The following is a 25,864-nucleotide window of genomic DNA, read 5'->3' on the forward strand; positions in this document are numbered from 1 at the left end:
CTCTCTCTCTCTGTGTCCATGTATCTGTGTATGCATTGAGTGTGATGTCAGTCACACTAAATGGCCTCAAATATATATATATATATATATATACACAAAACCTGTGTGTGTGTACAACAGCCAGTGTTCATCATCTGTAAATCCTTACCATGCTAATCATTTGAAAGCTCTGTGTGTGTGTGAGACAAAGATGCCATGTTCTGTATCTAGTTTTAGTCGATGTATGTATCTGTGTTTGGTCTAAGCAGTGTGTGTGTGATGTAACACCCCACATAGTGTCAGTCACCTCCTGTTTATCATGTATACTTCCTGAAACCCTGTGTGTGTGTGTGTGTGTGTGTGTGTGTGTGTGTGTGTGTGTGTGTGTGTGTGTGTGTGTGTGTGTGTGTGTGTGTGTACCTCGTGGACGGTACGTGCAGCCGGTTTGTCCTGCTGGTTGGCGAGGATGAGGAAGGGCAGGGTGCAGAGTTGTGGGTGCTGCAGGGCCGAATGCAGCTCCGTTCGCGCCATCTCCAGATCCTCATCAGATGAGGCGCTGTCTAACACGAACACAACGCCCTGAGAGCCCTGATAGTAACGACTCCAGTACTTCTTAATGGAGTCAGCACCTAAGGAACACACACACAGACACCTATACATGAAATCTTTGTCACTTTTATAATAAATAAATACGACGCAGTATATCCTCAAATGATAATGACTACCTTGAATGATTCTTGTACCAGTTTAATCCAATCTAATGTGCACAGGGTGACGTTTATTCTGACTGATGCAAACATGGAGGTTTAATCTTATCCTGTTATATATACGCTCTAATTAAATGGGTATAAAGATTGGTTTACGAAGAAGCAGAGGAAAAATATGCATATAAAAATGACTTTTTAATATTGATTTCATGATATGCCTTTCATTTCATGATTCATTTTAACTATAGTATATAACTAATTTTTTATACTTTTTTCTTGTTTATTTATTATTCATCCATTTTTACTGCTTTATTCTCACTTTTAATTTTCACTAAATTGTTTAATAAAAATATAGAATTATGTATTTACTTCTCTATATTTTATGCTGTGACTGTCCTGGTAAAAAAATAAAATAAATAAAATAAATACATAAAAAAAGAAAGTCAACATTCAGTAGCGTAGGTTAATTCTTCTTGAAGAGCCCAAAGTTTGAGAAACCTAAACTGCACTTTTCCCCTTAAATTAACCCAAAACTTTATTGTATCTGATCCCTATTTATGAAAAGAAATAAAGCCTGAAAACATTTGTAACACTAACAAGTTACACAGAACATCTTGGTGGAAAGCGCAGAGTAAGAATTTCGACATAAATCCGGCATTATCGTGGCTGGAACGTATCGAGGAGGAGGGAGGAAAATAAATAAATAAATCGACTGCGTGTCTGTTTCCCAATATTCACTCCGGCTCTTGCGTTATGTATTTTTATGACTCCGAGTCAGCGTGCCAGCTCCGGCTCCGGTTTTGGCTCGGGGGGCCTGCGTGTGAGGGGGTGCTGGGTCCAGAGGAAGAGGCTCTTGCTGCTGCAGTGTGTTTTCTTTAAAGCCGACCCTGAGAGAGTATTAAAACGATTTCTTCTGATGGCCAGTCTACAGCACAGTTCAAATGCGCCCGCTTTTACAGTTCACATATGGTTTCTCTTCCGCCGAGCAATTTCGCAGGGGTACAAAAATGCGGCCACCAAGACGCACAGACGCAGCATGGCTTTGGTTAGAAGCAGTCGCCAAAGGGGGGGGGGGTTTGGGTGTGTGAGGAGGGTGATTGGGGAAAGGCTGATGCTGGTGTCGCTATGGAGTGGGGGGGTGTTTGTCTGAAACTGTGAAGAAACTCAGCCCGAAGCGCCTCCGACCTCTCCGGTCTTTCTGAACATAATGAACTGTATTAATCACAAACTTGCTCCAGCTCGTTCCGTTTACGTGGAGTGACGGTTCTGCAAAATATCTCCAGACCAGCACTAGTCATACTCACGCTCCACAAATTTATCTCAGATTTTACTTCATTTATATGTTTTTTTTTTTTTTTTATTCCCCAAACTTCGTAAATGTGGCGATAGGAACAGTGAAGGAACGGGATCGCTTAAGAGTGATCTGATGTGATTTAAATCAGCTACAGGCCGTTGGTGGAAATCTGCAGGACTTTATAAAGCCGTGTTGATATACAACACCACCCCCCACCCCTCGACCCCGGACCTCACGGGAGGCACATAACACAATGATGAACTCAACTTAGGTGTATCGCTGCACTAAAGAACTACGGTGAGGAAAGCAGGGGAGGACACAATATGAATTTATAGGCAAGGCCACCGGGCAAGTACAAGCTCCAGGGTGCTGCAGGTTCATTTTCCCCAGGAAAATAAGCATTCTAACGCATCAGCGTATTTTTTCTCACCAAAAAGAACGAGGTGCTACCCAGCATTTCATGCTATGAGCTGTGCAGTTTCATCCCCACAGATAAAATATATCAAAGACTGGCGAGCGCTTTCATTTCCGCACAACATGTTTAACCTTTAACCACAAGGTCAGCGTTACTAAGAGAAAGGGGAGTTGAGTGACAGCTGGAATTTTTGTGGAATTTTGTGTAAAAGCTTCTACACACATGTGCATTTATGATTCTGAAAGCGGTCCTTTATCTGTGCACACAACTAATACAAACAAGCTAATTAAAATGATCCTACAGCGTACTTCTGCCGGCGTGTGTAGTGCGACGGGTTTCGATAACCAACCAGAGCAATGTACCAAATAAAAACCTGCTTTGCTAAACTCAGTAAAAAAACAGGGCATGTTTTCTCTCTCTGGTTGCCAACTTGTCAAATTACCCAAAATCTGCTTATCCCAGTTTTATGCATTTGTTCAACATTAAAGGCAGAATTATACTTGGTTTTAGCTAAGTGTATGATTACACAAGATGGCTGCCATGTGTATCCTGTGGCCGTCTGGTGAGTAGCTTGAATAGTTAAATAGTGGAAACAGTACAGCACCATGTTTCACTGTGTCCTCAAAAAACATCAGGTAGTTTACTATTTAAACTGATATTTCACTTGGTGCTTGCATTTACTCTCTCAGGGCCACTCTTCTGGATCTTTGAGGTAGGGAAACACTTTAAAACGTAAGGTCAGGGCGTTTGATTTGCTATTCGGCTAAGGACAAGACGATGGGGGAAAAAATTTTGTGCTGCAGTTACAAAGGTTGCTGTGCATAAAATCCCAATGTTCTACCTAAAAACCTGATGAACAGAGACACACAGGTGCTGACATGTCGGAATGAATCTCCCAGATGTATAATGTTAATTAGCTGAAAGAAGGATCAGGAAACTTGTACATATTGCCACTGCTGCACACTCATTTTACACCCATCATTAAAAAAAATCTTTAAAATGATTTTATCTGCGGAAAAACCGAATAACACAACTGAACGGTGACGATTCCACTCGAACGCTTAAACCGTTAATGGCCGCGTTTATGTTTTAATTGTAAGACGATTTGAAGCGCTTTTGTTTCTCGTGTTACCACTTCTGGCTCGAAAACGGATGAGGCATTGGTTTGGAATTTGAAGCAGAGGAGAAAACGCATACCTCGCCGTCAATTCATCTGTCAGCATCCTGTTTTCATCATTGAAGGATTTTGCAGTGTCTTCACTCCATTAATCAGAACAGAGAGAGTAAATGACTTGTAAAAAAAAAATCATCCTTTTATTACTTTCACTAAGAACTGCCTTTCAACAAAATCGTTTATATAAATGTATGTGATTAGCCACAACAAAGAATCTGTTACAGAAGCTGTGATGGTGAAGATAAAACTAGAAAACTAGAGTTGTTGAAATATGGCTTGTTAAATATGATATAAAAGAAAAGAAAATGCAAAGCGAAAGGATACACGTTGTTGTATTTCACTGGATGTTTTAAAACACATTTTGGTTATTTGTCCCTCATTTAAGAAGTTGAATAACTCACTCGAGGGTTCTCCAGGTTTAAGGCTGATTTTAGATTTGTTATTTGTTGACTGGTTGGTTATTGGTTGGAGATTGGCTACACAGGGTGCTTAACATATCAAAGAAGGATTTTTTTTTTTTTTTTATCCTTTGGGAAACTCTATTCTTTCCCAAAAATAATTTCTCAACTACAGTGATCATGACTGGTCCATCTGCCACTCTGTTACATCTGGACTGTAATTTTCTTTTTCTTTTTTTTTTTTCCATTTGTATCTCCATAAATCAATGACATCCTTAAACAGAAGATCTCCAAGATATTCAGGTCTGCTGATTTTGGCTGAAGCTCAAAGTCACCACTTTCCCCTACGCCTGGGGAATTCCGTTCAACATCCTTCATGCTCTGACTCACAGTGGTGAAAAATCACCACCTCAAATTTTTTTTTTTCCACAACTTGTTTATCGCTCTGTTACTAATTAAGACTTTCTGTTTAAAAGTAACTGTTGACTTTATGAAGTCTATGTGCCAGAGCTTATAATCTGGAGTAAAGCTTGCAAAAGCTCTCACCAACCACATAGCTGATGTTGCGTATTCCTCCCATGGTGTCTTTATCAAAACAATGAATCTCAGCTCAAACGGTGTCTTGCATAAATTCTAGAGAACATTGTTGGAGAAAACAAATTTGGTACCCAAGGGGAGGAATAGGAGGAGCAGCTTATACAACAAGAAGAGTTGTTGTCATCTATCATTCTAAAAACCTTCACAATGATACCCAGTCTGAGTCACAGTTTGCAGGTTTCCTAAGAATCTTTAATTTAAAAATAAATAAATATATTACTTCTTTATTTGAAAAACCAAATTAAAAATAAAATTAAAATCAACTAACAAAAAAAAAATCTATTTTATAATCTCAGTAATGGGATATCAGGACTGATATATCGTCACACGTACAGCCTACAGTAATAATTGTTTAATCCAAACATATTAAAGTAAATTGTTTATAGTAAATGTATCATCCTCCAGATTTATTGGCACCCTTAATGAAGAACAAATATACTAAAAAATGCTTGTCTTAATAATAAATTCAGTGTGAAAAAGTATTTGAGTTTTTCAGCCATGCGTTTCCTCCACAAACTGTTGCCAAAAAGCACAAAATTGTATAGGATGTTTCTGGATGTTGGCGAGAGAAATGTTCCCTATAGTTTATCAAGGAGACTCAAGCCTGTTCATGCTACCATCATCAAACCTCTGCTGATCTTCCAAGCTCTGCTCCAAGCTCACATTTTCCAGTGTGGCCAAAATCTTAAATTATAACGATACCATTCTAATCTCCACTACAATAACAATTGTTTCAGTCTGGTTTCTACACAACAGCACAGAAATTTTAATCTGCTTACACAGAAGTGCACTGAAATGGACCCATTAACCTTCTTAATTGTCCACAAATATTCTCCTGAATTTACGCTGTACAATAACATCATGAAAGAGTTAATTGGTCGTGATTGGCCAACAAAGTGATCTCAGAAATGTCTAAAACAGAGCGAAAATAAACTGATATAGTAATATAAAGTTATCAGGCTTTTTTTTACCAGCAATTTTCTTTAGCTTTGCGTTTTTTATGCGAGCCTGCGTTTTGCACAAGCTGTCGTTGAGTTGACGCAGATTAATGACATTCAGTAAGTGTATTAAGTTCTTTAATCACAGGTCTACACTAAGAGGAATTCTGCCGTATAATCAAACAGGAACAACGAGTCACTGCGTCATTCGTCTTATAGAACTCGATAAGTACTTATTAGCTAAAAAAAAACACATGGACTGTTCACTATAAAATACCTAATGTTAGGGCAATACATGAAACTTACATAAATAAACATACCCTGATTGATTAATACGATGGAAACCATATTCAGTCATGGCCAAAAATATCGGCACCATTGCAATTCTGTCCGAAAATGTCAAGATTTGACAGAACTCAAAAATGGACTGGACAAAATAATTGGCACCGTGTCAAAATTGTAGCCAATACTTGCTTTTCAAACAGGTGATTCTCCTGTAATTTGTATTTAGACACACCTGTGGCATGTAACAGGTGTAGGCAATTTAGTAATCACACCAGCAACCAGTTAAAATGGAGAAAAGTTCACTCAACCTTTGTGTTGTGTCACACTGAGCATGGAGAAAAGAAAGAAGTGTAAAGAGTTGTTTGTGGATTTGAGAGAACAAATTGTGCAAAACATGAACAACCTTAAGGCTACAAGCCCATCTCCAGAGATCTTAATGTTCCTGTGTCCATTGTGCACAATATCATAAAGATATCTGAATATCTGAATAAAAAGAGACGCTATGGTAGGAGACCCAGGAGGACACCACTGCTGACACAAAGGCATAAAAAAAAAAACAAGACTGGAGTTTGCAAAAACTTGTGTGACAAAACCACAATCCTTCTGGAAGAACGTACTGTGGACTGATGAGACAAAAGTAGAGCTGTTTGGTAAAGGAGATCATGGCACTGTTTACAGAAAAAGGAATGAGGCCTTCAAAGAAAAGAACACAGCCCCTACAGTCAAACATGGTGAAGGTTCAAAGATGCTGCTTTTGGCACTGGATGCCTTGACGATATCATGAAATCTGTTGATTACCAAAGAATTTTGGGGCACAACCTAGTGGCCAGTGTCAGAGAGTCTCCACCAGAGGTCTTGGGTCTTCCAGCAGGAAAATGACCAAACCATATTTCAAAAAGCACTTAGAAATGGTTACTGGAAAGTTCTGAAATGACCAGCAATGAGTCCAGATCTGAATCCCATAGAACACCTCTGGAGAGATTCTCAAAACAACAGTTGGGAAAAGGCATCCTTCAAATCTGAATGACTTGGAGCAGTCTGCAAAAGAAGAGTGGTCCAAAATTCCAGTAGAGACGTGTAAGAAACTCATTCGTTGGTTACGGAAACAATTGATTGATTTCAGTAATTTTTTCCAAAGGGGTTGCTACCAAATATTAAATTAAGGGTGCCAATAGTTTTGTCCAGTGCATTTTTTGGGTTCTGTGTGGAATTGTATCAGATTTGACTTTTCTTCTCTGTTTTTTGTGTTGAACCATTGCAAAATAATAATAATAAACTTGAGTACCAAAACATTTGCAACTGCAACAATTTTCTGAGAGAAGGGTTGCATTTTCTGACAGAATTGCAAGGGTGCCGATATTTTTTGCCATGACTGTATTTATGTTGAAGGCAGAAACTAACACAACTTATTCTGAGGCTGTGGTTATAGTTTATGTATATCCATTTTCTTCTCCATTTGTGCCCACTGAAATCAACCCCATACAAACAGATCTTTCAGCGCCATGGTCCCGTCACCTTCACTCTACTCCTCTTCCAACTCCAGACTCAGTCTCATTTCTTTCTCAAAGCTTACTGTTATAGTTTGTATGTTTTGTTAAAAAAAATCTTGTTTTAGTTTATGATTGTAATAAAATGTGTGTATCAAGGTGATGATGTTGACGTCATTAGAAGCTCTAACATGGGAGTTCAAATGATTACTGTTGATTTTTACGCTGAAATACAAATTAAACCCTTGAGGAACATTAAAACTTGTGTTTTTCTTCCATCATCATCATCTTAATGTAACAGTCCTAAAAAAAAAAAAAAATTTAAGTCATCTGTGGTAAGACTTTTAAAAGTTTGCAAGTCAAGTTAAATCCAGAACAAAATGTTTCTTTGAGCACCAGAGAAGGTCACGTGATGTTTGGATGTTTTCAGATGTAGCACTGAAACTTGAAAATAAAATCCATTTATCATTTTTTTCTTAACAGAAAGTACAAAAATATAATGTCAGTTTATTTTTTTGGGTATAAATGTGGTAAAAGTCGATTCATCAGAACATGGAAAGGATGTATTCATGAAATGAATTCGTAATGAGAACCATTTTCCCCACTTGCTGTCTAAACTATTTTGAGAATGCGACGCTGAGACAACCGTCTAATGAGGTCAAGGACACCGTGTGACGTTCAACCTTTCACACTTTGTTTCAGATGAATGGCTACTAAAATAAAAAGAAAACAGAGTGAAGTTGTATTTAGCACCCTGTATTTTCCTGACCTCCGGTCAAACCACAAACCAAGCTCTCCACTGAGCCTCGTTCACTCTGTGGCTCCAAGCTCCAAACTTTAAGGCCTGGAGCTTGATGTGAAGTGATGTAAAAAAAAAAAGAAAATGATTAAAGTCAGTAAAAAAGAAAAACAGCCTGAAAATGCGGATAAGCTTCATATAAAAGGCGCGTTCCAGCCAACACTATGAGTGATCGCGTATTATATTTAATCAAACACTTGTCTGTTAAATCCGGGGCTTCCCTTCCAGACGGATGGATCATTTTAATTACCAGCTGTAATGACATTTCTTTACGTAATAACATAAGAAGAGAGACTTTTCACATCCGAAGGCCATCGTTTTCTCCGTCCTTTCTCTGGCTTGCGTTTGATCGTAACGCTGCAGCAGAAAAACGCTCACCACTGCAGCTCGATGTAACGCAAAAAGTCTGAGAACGTTCATTTCTGTCACGCAGAACCCGGTAAAGATCACCGACCATGACCTGGCTCGCACGTTGTAATCTTGAGTGATTAACCATACACACACGATTGCCACACAAATCATTAAATCATGGTGAGTGTTCCAAAGGAACTGGGGGGAAAAAAAAGTGCAAGTGAGTTAAGTGTTTTCAGATGGTTGGTTTTGAGATGTTAAATGTGAGCATGTGGGGCTTCTTCGCCTGTCAAAGCCTCCGGAATCTAACGTTGCCGTCATGAGGCTGATGGGAAACGCACACAGACGGCCTGATTTGATACATCAGCACCATACCTCCCCTCTCCGTTCCCTTTCCCTTTTTCTTCGTGCCTCCATCCTTGACATCCTGGCATCAGTCATTCCACGGAAAACAGAACGCCGGATCTCCGCAGACAAACTGCGACACGATACTTGTTCATTACAGGAGGTGGGGGTTCCATCTACAGAGCTCTGCCATGGTGATTAACTGATATTCTCAGATCAGGAAATGCTTTTGAAAAGAAAACTAACCGTAGCAGATCGATAATTACAAAGTCTGAGAACTTTAAAGAAATCTTTTGTCCAAGTTTTCCTGTTGTCTTTCCAGTTCTGGTTCTGCTTGTTTAGAAGGGTTCAGGTTTTACTTTTAATAAGATAGAAATATTAATAATATTTCAGTGACATGGTTAAGTTTCCTGTAAGCAGAACAAATGTGTACTGAACATTTATAGAAAAAACCCTGCAGCATCATGGGTAAAGCGGTTTCAATATTCTGACACAGAGAACGACTTTAAAGCCGTAAACAGAAACTAACATGATTCATAAAGATTTCGAACGATGTAACTATAAATGGTCAAAAATATGACCAGTCGTTTTTTAAATAAAAGGAAAAATCTTTGGCGAATTGCTGTGGTGTAGGAGGAATAAAACACAATTAACATTAACAATGCTTCATCACACAATCTAATTGTTGATTGTTTTTCTGTAACTGCACATTAAATTTTTGTTTTGTTTTACTACATAGAGTTCGTTTGCTACATAAAATATCCCTGAGTTTCAGTTTACGGATTTATGATGTTTTTCTCTCTCAGGAGTCTTCGGAGACAAAGTGACATCGAAACAGACAATCACAGTGACCTTCAGGATTATTTATGTTTTCTATTTCCAGACCCCATGCCTCAACGTGGCTAATTAAATATTCACCCTAAACTAAAAAAAAAAAGGATTTGAAAAACATGTTTATTGATGTTTTTGAGGGACATTCATTATTAACTGCTTTTATAACAGATGGCTTACTGAGTAATTCAGGAATGTGGTAAGTATCAAACATATGTGCAAATTAATTGATTACAGAAAAAGAATTACCGTGTTACAGGGTTGTTCATGTTTATGGTAAGAGTTTTGTTATTATAATGTCATCCCTTAACAGCAGAACTCTGTTATCCTATTATCTACACTCTATTATCTACAGCAAAAAAATAACAGCAATGCAATAGAGCTGTAATTACCATGAACAGTTTTGCATTTCATCAGAAAACAAATATCCTCAACAATGATAGAACTATAGTGAATGGACATTCGGTGGCACCCAGATGAGGATGGGTTCTCTGTTGTGTCTGGTTCCTTTCAAGATTTTTGTGTTTTGTTTTACTACAGGTTCAACCAAAGGTGACCTCAGACTGACAAATGACTGGGCATTATTTTGGGGCAAAGTGTCCCACAAGCTGCCTCTGGTAAACATTTCTACTTCCAGCTCGCTCCACACTGTGTTTGTGCATGCATGCGTGTGTGCGCGTGTGTGTGTGTGTGTGTGTGTGTGTGTGTATTAGGTGGGGTGGTGGAGGGGCTCTGATTCATTACACTAAACTAAAAACAACTGGATAGTAATGTTTCACACATCTGCTAGTGAGTGCTTACCTACATCTGTGTTAGATATGTGCAATAGCAATTTGGGAAGAGATTGACAAAGTATGTACAAAGTTGGCCAAAAGGGAGCGCTACAGTCCAAAAAAACCCAAATATTTCACACATTTATGACCATAGATCCTACAAGGTTTATCGTAGACTCAGATCCTTGGAATCCTTGGGTCAAAACAAAGAAAAGTGCATGGATTTGCCACTAGGTGGTGCTAAACAAAGAAAAAAATAATAAACAGCTACAACTACGCAACTGTTCATCCGATCGACTTGATACTCGATACACAGTGTCTCTTTCCAATGTGACATAAGGTGCCATGAGGATATTTGCATATCTCAAAAAACATGGCCACCATCTGCCAATTACTTTTGAGCACCTGTTAGACAACGTTACCAGAGGTGTATTACAACGGAACTCGGTGTAACTCTAATGTCCTTAAGACCTTCAGTACCTTAATTACTTGATCCCTGCTAATCGCTGCTTGCAGTTATATTTATTCTTGTATTTGCAAATATAATTTTTGAACATTTATTAATGATTCATGTATTCAGGCTTATGTGATCAAATATTTTGTTTTAAAATTGGTACAAAAATGTATAACTTCTGTTTTATGTGTGTGCTAAACGTTATAAATCCATTAACACGAGAATCCATGACTGAGAAAATGTTTAGGAATGTCTGCTGAGGCGAATGTTTGCTTTACTACTCTGTTTAACAGTTATATATAACACCCAACGTGTGTGCCGCTTACCTCCCAGTTCTTTTACGTTTAAGATGGCGTTCTGGAACGGCACAGCTTTAATGCTGAAACCTGCAAAAGAAATCAAATCACTTCAAAAATCAGATCACAAAAAAGATTTTATTCCAATACAGAGATTCAGCAAAATTCCTGATAGAATACATGAAGAGAAGATGATGGAATGACAGACATGTGGTTCTTCCTTAAACTGTTTCCACAAAGTTAGAGGCACACTTTTGATCGGACGTCTTTGGATGCAGCAGTATGAAATGTTTCCTTCTTTTTGACTAGAAGATCCAACCTGTTGCAGCATGACCGTGCCCCTGTGCACAATGCCATCTCCATGAAGATATGCTTTACATAGGTTAGAGTGGAAGATCTCCTGCTATAGAGCTCTGACCTCATCCCTACTGAACACCTTTGGATCAAGGTGAACGCTAACTGCACGCCAGGCCTCCTCACGTCACCTACATCAGTGCCTGACTTTATTAACAAATCTCCACAAACACACTCCAAAATCTAGTGAAACATCTTCCCTGAAGAGTGAAGGAAATTATAACAACAAATGTGGACTAAATTAAAGTATTAATTTTCACTGTGGTGTAAACACATTTCTAAGTTGCTTCAAAACTACGCCGATATTGACTTAAAATAATTCATCAAACATTATAGTGGAGAGAAAAAAAAAAAAAAAACCACAACCACCTTCCTATAAAATGTCTGTGAAATGTTTGAGTGTTTGGGATAGTGGTTAGATCTGTGTGTGTGTGTGTGTGTGTGTGTGTGTGTGTGTGTGTGTGTGTGTGTGTGTGTGTGTTTGTTTTGACCTGTAGTAGGTACAATGGTGTCTGTGGCTTCGCAGCACAGTCTGGACAGCAGGCTGGTTTTTCCAGAGCCCGTCAGTCCGATACACACTACATCATACTCTGGTCTGGGAGGGGGCGGACCTTTACAGCACAGAGTTCTGAAACACTGAGAGAGAGAGAGAGAGAGAGAGAGAGAGAGAGAGAGAGAGAGAGAGAGAGAGAGAGAGAGAGAGAGAGAGAGAGAGAATACATGAAAGAAAAGAAAAGAAATAGCAAAATGTATTTATAAAGAGAGAGAAAATACAGCAAATATTTTTTGAGGTTATGAAAAGATTAAAAAAATTAAAGATACATGCATCAACAAACAAAGAGAGAGAGAAAAGACGAAGCAATACATTTTTCACTAAATTATTTAATTATTTGTATTTAATTGTTTTAAATGATCACATACAGTACAGACCAAAAGTTTGGACACACCTTCTCATTCAAAGAGTTTTCTTTATTTTCATGACTATGAAAATTGTAGAGTCACACTGAAGGCATCAAGGGCTATTTGACCAAGAAGGAGAGTGATGGGGTGCTGCGCCAGATGACCTGGCCTCCACAGTCACCGGACCTGAACCCAATCGAGATGGTTTAGGGGTAAGCTGGACCGCAGAGTAAAGGCAAAGGGGCCAACAAGTGCCAAGCATCTCTCGGGGAACTCCTTCAAGACTGTTGGAAGACCATTTCAGGTGACTACCTCTTGAAGCTCATCAAGAGAATGCCAAGAGTGTGCAAAGCAGTAATCAAAGCAAAAGGTGGCTACTTTGAAGAACCTAGAATATGACATTTTTCAGTTGTTTCACACTTTTTTGTTATGTATATAATTCCATATATAATTCCACATGTGTTAATTCATAGTTTTGATGCCTTCAGTGTGAATCTACAGTTTTCATAGTCATGAAAATAAAGAGAAATCTTTGAATTAAAAGGTTTGTCCAAACTTTTGGTCTGTACTGTAAGTGCAAACTGAATAAGAAAAAAACAAATCTCAGGAATATTTTTTGTTTTATTTTTAGTTATATTTTTTTATAGAAGAGTCTGCTTTGTTTTGATCATTAATCAGAATACATGCATATATGTTGTTTTGGTGGATTGTTTACAGGTGTGAGTCCACCACAAAACAAATATTTTATACCTCATACCCAATACCCTAAAACTGATCCCTCACACCCGACAAATAATATCTGAGACCCCATACTCAATAACAGGTACCTGATATCATCTGATGCTCTCTACCTTATACCTCACGCTCTCATTCTCACAACCAATACCCTACAACTAATGCCAGATACCTCACATCCAATACCTGATTACTTATTCCTCATGAACAACGTCTATTACCATGTCTATTACCATGACGATACTGTGAAGGAAAAAAAACAAAAAACACTTCACTGCATGAAGCAAAACAACTCCAGAGAACTCTAAACACCAGCTGCTGTCAGAGAGTAATTAAACATCATGACGAGATATTTTGAACAACGAGCGCATTAATACAGCTTCTTGTCCTGTAAAATGGTTCCAATAAAGCAGATTAAAAACGACACAGCAGAATCGCAGATCAAAGCTCACAGAGAACCTGTTAGTGAAGTGTGTGTGTGTGTGTGTGTTTTCATACAGAGGTCACCAACCAGGCCTGGACTGAAAACACAGACTTATCATGGCTGGGCCTCTCAAAGTGCGTTTGTCAATGATATCAAAAGTTGAACTAGAGATGACACGGTCAATGTAGCGGAGAGAGAGAGAGAGAGAGAGAGAGAGAGAGAGAGAGAGAGAGAGAGAGAGAGAGAGAGAGAGAGAGAGAGAGAGAGAGAGAGAGAATAAAATTAAAGAAACAGAAGAAGAGAAATCACTCAATACCAGCACTTGTAGAAGCAAGTGAGATGTAAACGTGATGGTCCCAACTGTTCCTTATGGAGATGATGTACATCATCACATCAATGAACCACGTTTACTGATGCTACTGTAGATCAAGACAAGCCCCCAGGGGTGGAGCATATACACATATAAACATGAGTGATTTAATTGTCAAGAAAAAAGAAAGAAAGAAGGAAAGACGTCAGTCGTCTATGAACACAACAGATATTCAGATTTATATTTCAGGGCCACATTAAATGTCATCACAGAACAAAAATTAGGAAATAAATGTAATGTTAAAAAGAAAGAAAGAAAGAAAGAAAGAAAGAAAGAAAGAAAGAAAGAAAGAAAGAAAGAAAGAAAGAAAGAAAGAAAGAAAGAAAGAAAGAAAGAAAGAAAGAAAGAAAGAAAGAAATCTTCAACCATGTAAAAAAAAAAAAAATCAAAAACAGATTTCAGCATGTATTAACGCAATAAAGAAGGAAAACAGATTCATGTAAGTATGTAGTACATTAACTAATAAAGTTAAAAAAATTCTAATAAACAACGTAATCAAAATAAAAAACAAAGAATGAATTTGTAATTTACTAATGAAAAAGAGCACTAAAGAAAGATTTATTATTTATCAACAATGTGGAAAGAAGCCCACAAAAGAAAGAAAAAAGAAACATTCTGTAATGTCAAAAAATAAATAAACAGGAGAAACAAACAATATTTCCTTTAATTATCAAAAATGTAAAAATAAATAAAGATTCATGGTCACTCATTTGGGTTTGGGGAAAAGGTACGAGGTCTGCTGTAGTATCCAGATGTATAGCACATCAGGGGGTGCAAACCACACACACACACACACACACACTCACACACACACACACACACACACACACACACTCACACACTCACACACTCACACACTCACACACTCACACACTCACACACTCACACACTCACACACTCACACACTTAGATGCGAGTTAATGAAATAAAGGATCAGCTACAGGACGATGCTGCCCTCTAGTGTCTGTATGAAGTAAAGCCTTGTGTGAATACAGGAGATTGTGGAGAAATAATTCTGAACTCTGATTGGTCAGGTGTTGATTTATTCTCTGTAACAGCAGCTCTGACAGTAGCGCACGTTAATATGAATGCGTTCCTTCTGACACGTTATCGTTTCTATAGCAATCTATAGCAGTGAAGTTTTTTGTACAGCAGAAAAACGTTAATTTAATATTTATTAAATTAGCTCCTATGTCAGTGCTTTGTAACAGTAAGATGAAAATCGTCGTCTTCTTCCGGCTTCTCCCATTAGGGGTCTCCACAGCAGCTCATCAGTCTCCATACCCCCCTGTCCACTACATCTACCTCTTTCAAACCAACTACCTGCACGTCTTCCCTCACCACATCCATAAACCACCTCCATGGCCTTCCTCTTTCCCTCCTGTCTGGCAGCATTCTTGCACCGATATACCCCCCTGTCCCTCCTCTGCACATGACCAAATATCGCCGCTCACCTTGTCTGGAAAACGTCCACTCTAATTTCTAATCAGCTTTTCCACATCCAGCTCCGCCTCCTGTCTATTTGCCAAACACTGATTCAGCTCTAACTCAGTGTAATGTAACATCACCACCACTAGGTGACGCCAAAAACATTTTAAATTTGAAGTGAATATAATAACTTTTATAAAATAAACACAAACTAAAAAGAGGACACGCAGTGTGTGTGTGTGTGTGTGTGTGTGTGTGTGTGTGTGTGTGTGTGTGTGTGTGTGTGTGTGTGTGTGTGTGTGCACGTATGCAGACAGAAAAAACAGAGTAAGTTAACAATGCATAAAGAAAGAAATTTACATAATTTACATATAGACTATTCCTCACACACACACACACACACACACACAATCTAAGTACTTGTCCTCAGAGCTGGGCAATATGACAATATATTATAATGATTTCCATATATTTTTAAGTAGAAATCTTTAAAAAAAAAATTTAATTAAAAAAATATATATATATTTTTGTTACTAAAAAATGAAACATTTGTTTATCCTAAAAAAAATGCCAGAAAAATGTTTAAGTAAATACATACATTATAAAGCAAAAAGAAAAAAAAAGAAAAAAAGAAAAGAAAACCAAAAACTTAAATACTGAGCTGAATCTGTTTTGTTCTCCTAGTCTCCACCTGAGTCTTAAACAGGCGAAAACATCAGCATGAAAGGAATGGATTTGATAAGGCAAAAAAATCAAGTGTGTTTCACCTGGAAAATGTCCATTCCTTAAATATATATATATAAAAAAAATAAGGAAATGGATGTCTGAAAGATTACTTCCCTGCCATAACACTGGAGGAAACTTTTAATTATGTTTTTTAAAACGGAAAAGGAAACAATTTGTCTTTTGAAAGAAATTACATAACATTTATAATTTCTTATCTAAATAATTTATAAACGTCTGTCATAAAGTCAGATACAATTTACAATTTTACAGTGAGGCTTTAAAATAAATAATTTTTGTGTTAATGTGTCAATTATTTATAGAGGTCTATATATAATCCTGGATTTCCTTCAGGTTTCTTTGGCATCCAGAACTCATTTCCTTTTTTCTGTACGGTCAACTTGCCTTTAAAGAGAGCTGTTTTATCCTTCTAAATATTAATTGTTAAAAAAGCTAAACTGTAAGAATGCTGTGATTTTTAATATCTCATTTGCCGTTATAATAACCTACTCTCTTCTGTGAAGATGCTTCACTACATTTTGGAGGTGTCGTGGAGGTTAATGAGGATCCATTTAGACATGAGGGTTTTAGTGTAAGTCAGAAATGATGTAGATAAGAAGACCTGAGGTGCAGTCAGCAATACAAAACATTTCAAAGGTGTTCAGTCAGATTGAGGTCAAATCTCTATGGCAGGCTGCTCAAGTTTGGGGTAAAACTGCACATATTGCTGTCCAATACTTTTGTCTATATAATGGATCATCTTTAACCTTCGTATTTGTGAAAGTGAGAACAATGCCTAATAAGCCCCTATTGTCAGTAGCGCCTATAATATTTGCATTTTTTCACCACATAAGAAACAGACTTTCCCCTGATAACTTCTAATCATTTAAAACATTATTTCTGAAGACATTAAACTATAAACATGGATTCCCAGATCATTTGGTAAATAGAAAATGTGTTTTTCAGAACTGTGATGTTATTTAACTAAAATACTTAACATACATATCACAAGCAAGCAAGTAAGCAATCAAGAAAGAACTTTTTGCCAAACGTAGCAAGCAAACCATGCAGTCTTGCAATGATAATTCTTATGACCAATCCTGTGGTCTGATGTTTCTAAAGTTCCCTGCTTACAATTTTCCTGCTAAAATTCTCTATAAAAACTTACAACTGCAACATGGTTTCCTCTTCTCTTCCCATCACATATGACTCAATATATTAAAAAAGGTTTACAAAGAAAACAGAATAAAAGCCTCATTGATGCCTCATTAGAGTGCCTCTAGGTAGTACAGTTAACTAATAGATAATATCAATTCTGAAAGAAAATAACAAAAGAATTTTGACTTCTGAATCCAAAATCTGATTGCACTGAGAAATAAATCGAGATCAGGATTTCCATTTAGTTTATTGCATTTTACCCTACACAGATTGAGCAAGGTGTTGTGTTGGCACCGGGTTGGCATTTCCACTGAGATGTGGGTTTTTCGAACCAACAACAGGAAGGTCCTGAACCGGTATTTGAAGGAAACACTGACCTCCTTAATACACAAAAGGCAATGTTGACGCTAAAGAATGAACAGACTCTATTCATTCACACAGCGAGAGCAGGAAAGGTGGTGATTATCGCTGCCTGTGTGCCATCCAGTGTGCCAAGTTTACAGACGGATTTTGCTTCCGAAACAAACACCAACGCTGTCTGAGTGTGATGCAGACAGAAAATAATAGTACTCGGATTTCACAATGAACAAACAACAAAAAAAAAAAGAAGCGAGTGGTGTAAAAAGTAAACAAATTCAGCCTGAAAATTTAAACCTTTATATGATATATTTTAAAGTATTGGAGGTAAACAAATGATTTTACATTAAAACAATATCTAGACACAGTATTCATTGGTTTTATTTGTATATGGTTATATTTAATGTCCACCATTGTCACGTATTTGGGGGATAAAAATGTCAAAGCTGTCAATACAGAAAATCATAATCAAATCGACACCTCCTGACCAATCAGAATCCAGATTTCTACAGTGCAAGCTGTCAAAACAGATTAAAATAAGGTTTTTAGGTCTCCTTTTCCAAAATGACTAACAGTAATTAAATCTATACATCTGAGTTGAAGGTTGAGGCACTTGTTTAACAACATATTTACCACTTCCCAAACTTTGTTTGACTTCGAGAGCAGCTACGTCCCAATAGTTTGAACATCAATACGTACAGTATTTGAGTGCATTTCTTGTTGATAGCACAGTTTGAAGGAGCACAACTAGAGGTCGAGAGTTTAATAGCAGACTGCCCTTTAAGCTGAATTTAAACCAGTGACCAGAGGATGACCATTTTAGGGTCGCTTAGTATTATAATTGTTATTTTTTATTATTTGTATGATTGGGGCAAATTTAATGTGTTAATAATGCGTTAATGCAAATTAATTTTAACTGCATTAATTTTATTAAATTTTTTTATTAGTGCATTTCTGTTTGACCATTTTTAGAAAAAAATATATCTTAAAAAAAAAAAAAAAAAAAAAAAAAAAAAAAAGCCACAAACCTTCAATGCAACACACATTTATTCACGCTGTCTTTACTCAGATAAAAATTCAAAAACTCCACCAAATTTTTTTTAAATCACTACACATTTGTTTCACTGATGAGCACAAATCGAGAACCAAAATGCGCCATGATGCCCACAAACCCGCCAATTACAAACGTCCGTGTGGAAACAAATCAAGAGTTCCGTTTGGTCGCCTCGATGATTTGCGTAATTTAAAACACCATAATTAATTTATCTCATTTACAAGAATATATTGTCTTCATGCTCTATGTTGAGTTTGGTCTCACTAATAATAAACACACATTACATAAAGCATCCGTATTTGTCCATGGCTATGTTGATTAGAGTATTAAAGTATTTAGCGATACTAAATATACAAGAGAAAATATGACGAGTCTATTAAAGCAAACAAGTAAATTGTTCCCTTTTAGAGAAATTTATGACTTTATTAATGACATCTCTGGTGCATCCACCAGTAACCATGTTGTGGGCCTGAAGCTGAAGTTTGAAGCTGTTGGTGTATGAATGAGGCTCCTCTGCTTCATCTGTCTTGTTGCGTCGCCTCTAGAGATCAGAGGATTAGTTTGATACCATGCAATTCTATTGATTGTAGCCTATTTCATTTTTATATGTAAAATTCTCCATCACAACAAAAGGGAGTGATGCAGCCCGATTGATAAAAAAAAAAAAAAAAAAAAAAGTCGGTATTTGTATTGGCATAGAAATGAGGCAAATTTCAGCAGCTTCCACCTCATTTTTCAGACTTTAGCGTGATAATTGAATTTTTGATCTTAGCTCCCTGTGCATATTACTTATATGGTAATATTTACTTTTAAATCTATTTAATATTTCTAAATTACTTAAAGTTTGGTAAATGAAGAACAAATTAGTAGATGTTTAAATGTAAGTGAAGGAAACATCAGAACTATATTATGAAAGTGAGGGAAACATTAGTGATATGGAAGTTAAACAAGAAGTCGATTAACTTCATGATACATGCTGTTCTGATAAGATTAGTTTCAGAATGGATTTGATGAGATTGAGTTCCAATCTGATGCCATTCAGTGAAGTTTATCATGTAATCGCTTTATTCTATTTAAAAAGTTACAACCTGATTCCCAGTCCAGTCCTTCTAAGGTATAAGGCAGAATACCCTTAAAACAAACTTTAAACAGAAAGAAAACTAATAAAGCAAAACTATTTCAGATATTTGACCTCACTGATCTCAACCCCACTTAACACCTTTTGGATAAACCTCAAGCCTCCTCGTCCTGGCATCGCATGAATGCGCTTGGAACTGCTATAATTATGGTTTGCACGATTTTCTAATTCTAATGTTTTGTTAACACCACTGAGTCAGACAAATTCTGAGAAATAAAACCTATTTTTCATCCAAACAATACAGCGAATGACGAGCACAGATTACAATCGTGATGGGAGTCGGCTTGTCAGTGTGAGACCCGATAAATACAGTCCTCTGGGGGCTTGTAGAGTTAAAGGAAACGGCTCTTTTGTGTTCCTAATGCGTGATCTATTCCCACCCTGTTCCCACCTATCACAACAGAGGCCGCTTTTTGAATGACATCCTGTTTGAGTGCTAGTCCAGTCTCCCAGTATGCCCTTGGGTGGGCTGGCCAAGGCCACAGGGAGCGCTGTCCAATTCAAACTTCTCCACCACCACCCTGACCGAGACCTGATGGCTATATCCTGCTTTATCAAAGCACGGAAGTGGAGTGTGTGTGGAATAACGTGGTTCCGGTCGCCGCTACGACTTCAGCCAGTCTTTGTTTTTTTTTTAGCCCGAAAAGACACGAATCTGCAAAGCATTATAAATAGAGCTTCCATAATTCATCTAATTCTATTCAATGCCAGTCCAGAATTCTGGATCCTGACTGGTCAGGAATTAATGCTATTCATTAATGAGTTAACTACATGTGGGAACAAAATATATTGCATTAAATATAAATAGAAATTAATTAGCAAACTGTAAAATTGCAATTGGTGCCAATGTTACAAACCTAGTCTAATACTACCCTCCCAAACCTAGTTCTACTGCCTCCAGGCTGATATAACCCTAACCAAGCCCATTTCTATGGGCCCTAATCTAATAATTCACTACCCAGGCATTTTTCTACTGCCCCCAGGTTAATTTAACCCAGGGGTCACCAACCTTTTTGAAACTGAGAGCTACTTTTCGGGTACCGATTAATGTGAAGGTCTACCAGTTTGATACACACTTCTGAAATAACAAATTTGCTCCTTTAATTATGTGTTACTATTAATAATTAATGATATTCATCTATGTGAAGACACTGATCATGTTAATGTTTTCTCACAATAATTATCAACAATAATTTAACAATATAAATATGCAAAACTTTATTTATATAACTTATATAAACTTGTATAACTTTATACCAATGCAAGTGTGATTGAAAAAAGAATAGCAACAAAAATAATTTGATGCAGCTCACTGGTACAGTGAGGAAAATAAGTATTTGAACACCCTGCTATTTTGCAAGTTCTCCCACTTAGGAATCATGGAGGGGTCTGAAATTGTCATCGTAGGTGCATGTCCACTGTGAGAGACATAATCTAAAAAAAAAAAATCCAGAAATCACAATATATGATTTTTTAACTATTTATTTGTATGATACAGCTGCAAATAAGTATTTGAACACCTGTCTATCAGCTAGAATTCTGACCCTCAAAAACCTGTTAGTCTGCCTTTAACATGTCCACCTCCACTACATTTATTATCCTAAATTAGATGCACCTGTTTGAGGTTGTTAGCTGCATAAAGACACCTGTCCACCCCATACAATCAGTAAGAATCCAACTACTAAGACGGCGAAGACCAACGAGCTGTCCAAAGACACTAGAGACAAAATTGTACACCTCCACAAGGCTGGAAAGGGCTACGGGGTAATTGCCAAGCAGCTTGGTGAAAAAAGGTCCACTGTTGGAGCAATCATTAGAAAATGGAAGAAGCTAAACATGACTGTCAATCCCCCTCGGACTGGGGCTCCATGCAAGATCTCACCTCGTGGGGTCTTAATGATCCTAAGGAAGGTGAGAAATCAGCCCAGAACTACACGGGAGGAGCTGGTCAATGACCTAAAAAGAGCTGGGACCACCATTTCCAAGGTTACTGTTGGCAATACACTAAGACGTCATGGTTTGAAATCATGCATGGCACGGAAGGTTCCCCTGCTTAAACCAGCACATGTCCAGGCACGTCTAAAGTTTGCCAATGACCATTTGGATGATCCAGAGGAGTCATGGGAGAAAGTCATGTGGTCAGATGAGACCAAAAAAGAACTCTTGGGTCATAATTCCACTAAACGTGTTTGGAGGAAGAAGAATGATGAGTACCATCCCAAGAACACCATCCCTACTGTGAAACATGGGGGGGGTAGCATCATGCTTTGGGGGTGTTTTTCTGCACATGGGACAGGGCGACTGCACTGTATTAAGGAGAGGATGACCAGGGCCATGTATTGCGAGATTTTGGGGAACAACCTCCTTTCCTCAGTTAGAGCATTGAAGATGGGTCGAGGCTGGGTCTTCCAACATGACAATGACCCGAAGCACACAGCCAGGATAACCAAGGAGTGGCTCTGTAAGAAGCATATCAAGGTTCTGGCGTGGCCTAGCCAGTCTCCAGACCTAAACCCAATAGAGAATCTTTGGAGGGAGCTCAAACTCCGTGTTTCTCAGTGACAGGTCAGAAACCTGACTGATCTAGAGAAGATCTGTGTGGAGGAGTGGGCCAAAATCCCTCTTGCAGTGTGTGCAAACCTGGTGAAAAACTACAGGAAACGTTTGACCTCTGTAATTGCAAACAAAGGCTACTGTACCAAATATTACCATTGACTTTCTCAGGTGTTCAAATACTTATTTGCAGCTGTATCATACAAATAAATAGTTAAAAAAATCATATATTGTGATTTCTGGATTTTTGTTTTTAGATTATGTCTCTCACAGTGGACATGCACCTACGATGACAATTTCAGACCCCTCCATGATTTCTAAGTGGGAGAACTTGCAAAATAGCAGGGTGTTCAAATACTTATTTTCCTCACTGTAAGTGGCGCTATGGTGAGCTATTTTTAGAAAAGGCCTGCGGGCGACTCATGTGGTCCTTGCGGCACCATTTTGGTGACCCATGATTTAACCATACCCAAGCCTATTTTTTACTGACCCTAGTCTAATATTACCCAACCCAGGCCTATGTCTAATGTCCCAAGGCCAATTTTACCCTACCCAGGCCTAATTCTACTGCCCACAGAGCATTCCTTACCACTCCTATGCCAATCTTTACCCTAGCCAGGCCAATGTCCTTTAACCATCACTGGGTCTTCTTTATATTTACCACAGATTATTTGTTTAACCTTACATAAGCACTTTTTCATTCTGTCCCAAACCAATTACCAAACCTTGGCCAATTTCCCTGCTAAATTGGGGCCAATTCCTACTGCTACCAGGCAACCTCCCAGAGGACTGTGAAATTTAACTTTTAGGCCATGCAACAGACCACTAGTCTCCTTTAAAGAATCAAATCTCATGGGTTGATTAATAAAACAGGTTGGTCTGTGCACTGCATAATACTCAGATTTCCCTTTATAAACACACTAGTTCTTGCTAGTTCTTACTCATTTCTCCTGACTGACCCAAGTCGTCTAAATAAAACTCCAAGTCCCAAGACTCAGAGAACCTATTAAAGAGATGAAGCTGATTATGTGGCTCCGTAAACACACTATTAGCACTAAGAGCAGCTCACAAAGCTCACACAGGGTACTAATGACCCATATTACCCCTGGGCTCTCAGCAGCTACTAAAGAGTCGCTCGAGCAGAACGTCCTGCACTCGCCACCCACAGAGGACCTCAAACCGCATATCTTGGAAATAAAAAAGAGCCACAAACCCACAAGGACAAACAACAGTAACACAAGAAGAACTGGTTTAGAAAATGGTACAATGCTGGTGTTTATTTGATGTTATCTGCAGGAGGTTTGGAGGATGGAGGTGGTCACCTCCTGACAAAACATTACTGTGCTAAAATTAAAAAAAAAAAAAAAAAAAAAGAAAGAAAATTTATGAAGTGTTTGGAAGAACAATTAATATATTTCATTTAATCACATATGCAAGGCTTGGACATCATCATCATCAATATTGTGAAGTTGTAGCAGTAATGTCCTTTTAATTATTTATTTGCATATTTAGGTATTTTTTTATATTTAGAAAAATTATTCATTGAATATACTAGAACTAGCCAAATTTTTGTCCTTTTTTAATATTTTCATTCAAATAATTTTTAAATACATATCATTTCGTGTTGTATATGTACAGAACATATATATGTATGTATATATATATTTGTTGCTGTGTTTTTGTTTTTTCCCCAGAACACGTGTTCCTGACATGGCTCATTTGCATGTAGTGACACCCACATAACTCCATACAAGGTAAAGTGCACAGACACTTTGAAGCACGAAGGGAACAATCAGGTTATCGGCTAAAAAAATCAGCTCTGATTCACTTTTATTCTAATACAGATTTTTAATAAGAAGATAAAAAAAAATGAGGTATGCCTCAACCATCTGTTTATACACCACTATTTCTTTTGTCCTAAGTGGTGAAGATAATGATTAGTTTGTCTTTGGCTTTGTGTCAACTTGTATTCTTTATTTTCATGAAAATATTCCCTATTTTTTTATTTAATAATAAATTTTTTTAAAGCTTCTCGGATATAACTCCACAGAATATTTTAGATATAGAAGAGTGGTAATCTGAGCAGATTGCATGATCTGAAGTCAAACATGTTGGGGTTTAAAAATGATATCTTGGTCGTAAATATACACACTCTGGAGCATGCGTAGGATATGAAAGTTTTTTCCCCTTGGAAATTAAGATTTTCACAGAAAAAAAAACTTAGATTTATTATGAAATTATTCCAAAGCATTGAGAAAGCATGATTCAGACAGTAAAATGTTGCAATGATCTTTCAGAGTGTAAAAAGCAGGTTTACTTTGTCAATCTGAGCGAACTCATGATCACAAATGGCAGCAACGTCTGATTTTTTCGTATGTCGGCGATAAAATTTGGACAAGCTCGATACACTTTTAATTATTAGAATTATCGACTTCTTATATTGTGTAGTGTTTGTCTGACCAGGTAAATTACAACGTCTGAAGTTACTATATTTATGGCATTTGGATGACCTTAACCAGAGCAAAATACAATTACAAAGATGAAGAGAGGAGAAAAGAAAGATTTTTTAAAAATGTACTTTAAATGAGTATCTATTAAAAAAAAAAAAAGAAAAAGAAAAAAAAATAAAGGAGTTTCACAGTAGTATCCTTCACGCATCAACTGTTTCTTTCTGGAGCTAGCATTAACAGAAAGCAGGAAAAACATCAGAGCTAACTTTTCAGTACTCGTAATCCAATCAGAACGTTTAACGCTAAGTTTGAGTCATGATTCGGTAGAATAAAAGAAACAGCATTAGTTGTTCTTGCCTACTTCCCCACATGCTAAAGTATGAAATCACTGTGACAGCAATCATGTGACTAAAACAATGCACACTATAACAACAAAAAGTACTTAATATTCTAGCCATATGTGGTTCCTCCCCTAACTTGGAAGCACAGAATTGTACAGGGCGTCTTTTGATGTCTTAGCATGAAATTTTCCGTTAACTTAAGGTTGGAGACTCGAAATTGTGCACAACCCTGCACAAAGCCAGCTCCATGAAGATCTGCTTTACATGTTTTGGAGAGGAAGATCTCCTCCTATAGAGCTCTAACCTCAACCCTGTTGAACACCTTTGGGCTGAATGTCAACACTGACTGCACCCCAGGCCTCCTCACCTCACCTACATCAGTACCTGACTTTACTACAAATCGCCACAAGTGGAACATCTTCCCAGAAGAGTGGAGGTTATCATAGCGACTAAATTTGGAATAAGATGTTCAAAACGCATATACTTTTCTTAAGCTCAGGTATGAAACAAGAGTTTAAAAAAAAATGCTATTTCTCTCTTTAGTGTGTTTTTCCTATCAGAGTTTTTTTTTTGTTGCTGTTGAATACATAACCAATCAGCAATAAACACAGCTGCCTACCCTGCCATTTGTGCTGAATGAGCACAAATCTTCACAAGCACACTCCAAAATCTAGGGGAACATCTTCCCAGTAGAGTGGAGGTTATAATGGAGACTAAATGTGGAATGGGATGTTCACAAAGCTCACGCTTATCTTA

At 37.6% G+C, this 25,864-nt stretch overlaps 1 protein-coding gene and 1 long non-coding RNA gene across 3 annotated transcripts in view; both read right to left on the bottom strand.

Annotated features, from left to right (window-relative positions):
* Window positions 1–25,864, bottom strand: part of arl15b (ADP-ribosylation factor-like 15b) — a 50,791-nt gene that overhangs the window by 21,345 nt on the left and 3,582 nt on the right. For both annotated transcript variants that reach the window (XR_014537881.1, XM_083568863.1), the window contains exons 2-4: window positions 11,969–12,113; window positions 11,154–11,213; window positions 400–608 (exon numbers count right to left, since the gene is read on the bottom strand). Coding sequence is in view for 1 of the 2 variants with exons in the window: in XM_083568863.1 (XP_083424989.1) it covers window positions 400–608; window positions 11,154–11,213; window positions 11,969–12,113 (414 nt within the window). In the remaining variant the exon portion in view is untranslated. The remainder of the gene's footprint in view (window positions 1–399; window positions 609–11,153; window positions 11,214–11,968; window positions 12,114–25,864) is intronic.
* On the bottom strand, window positions 18,420–24,942 carry LOC310741253. The gene is made up of 2 exons (XR_014537909.1): window positions 22,689–24,942; window positions 18,420–21,076 (listed from the first exon to the last, which is right to left on the bottom strand). It is a non-coding gene; the product is annotated as an uncharacterized lncRNA (long non-coding RNA).

The sequence above is a fragment of the Silurus aristotelis genome, assembly GCF_946808225.1.
Source record: "Silurus aristotelis genome assembly, chromosome: 18".
Lineage (NCBI taxonomy): Eukaryota > Metazoa > Chordata > Actinopteri > Siluriformes > Siluridae > Silurus > Silurus aristotelis.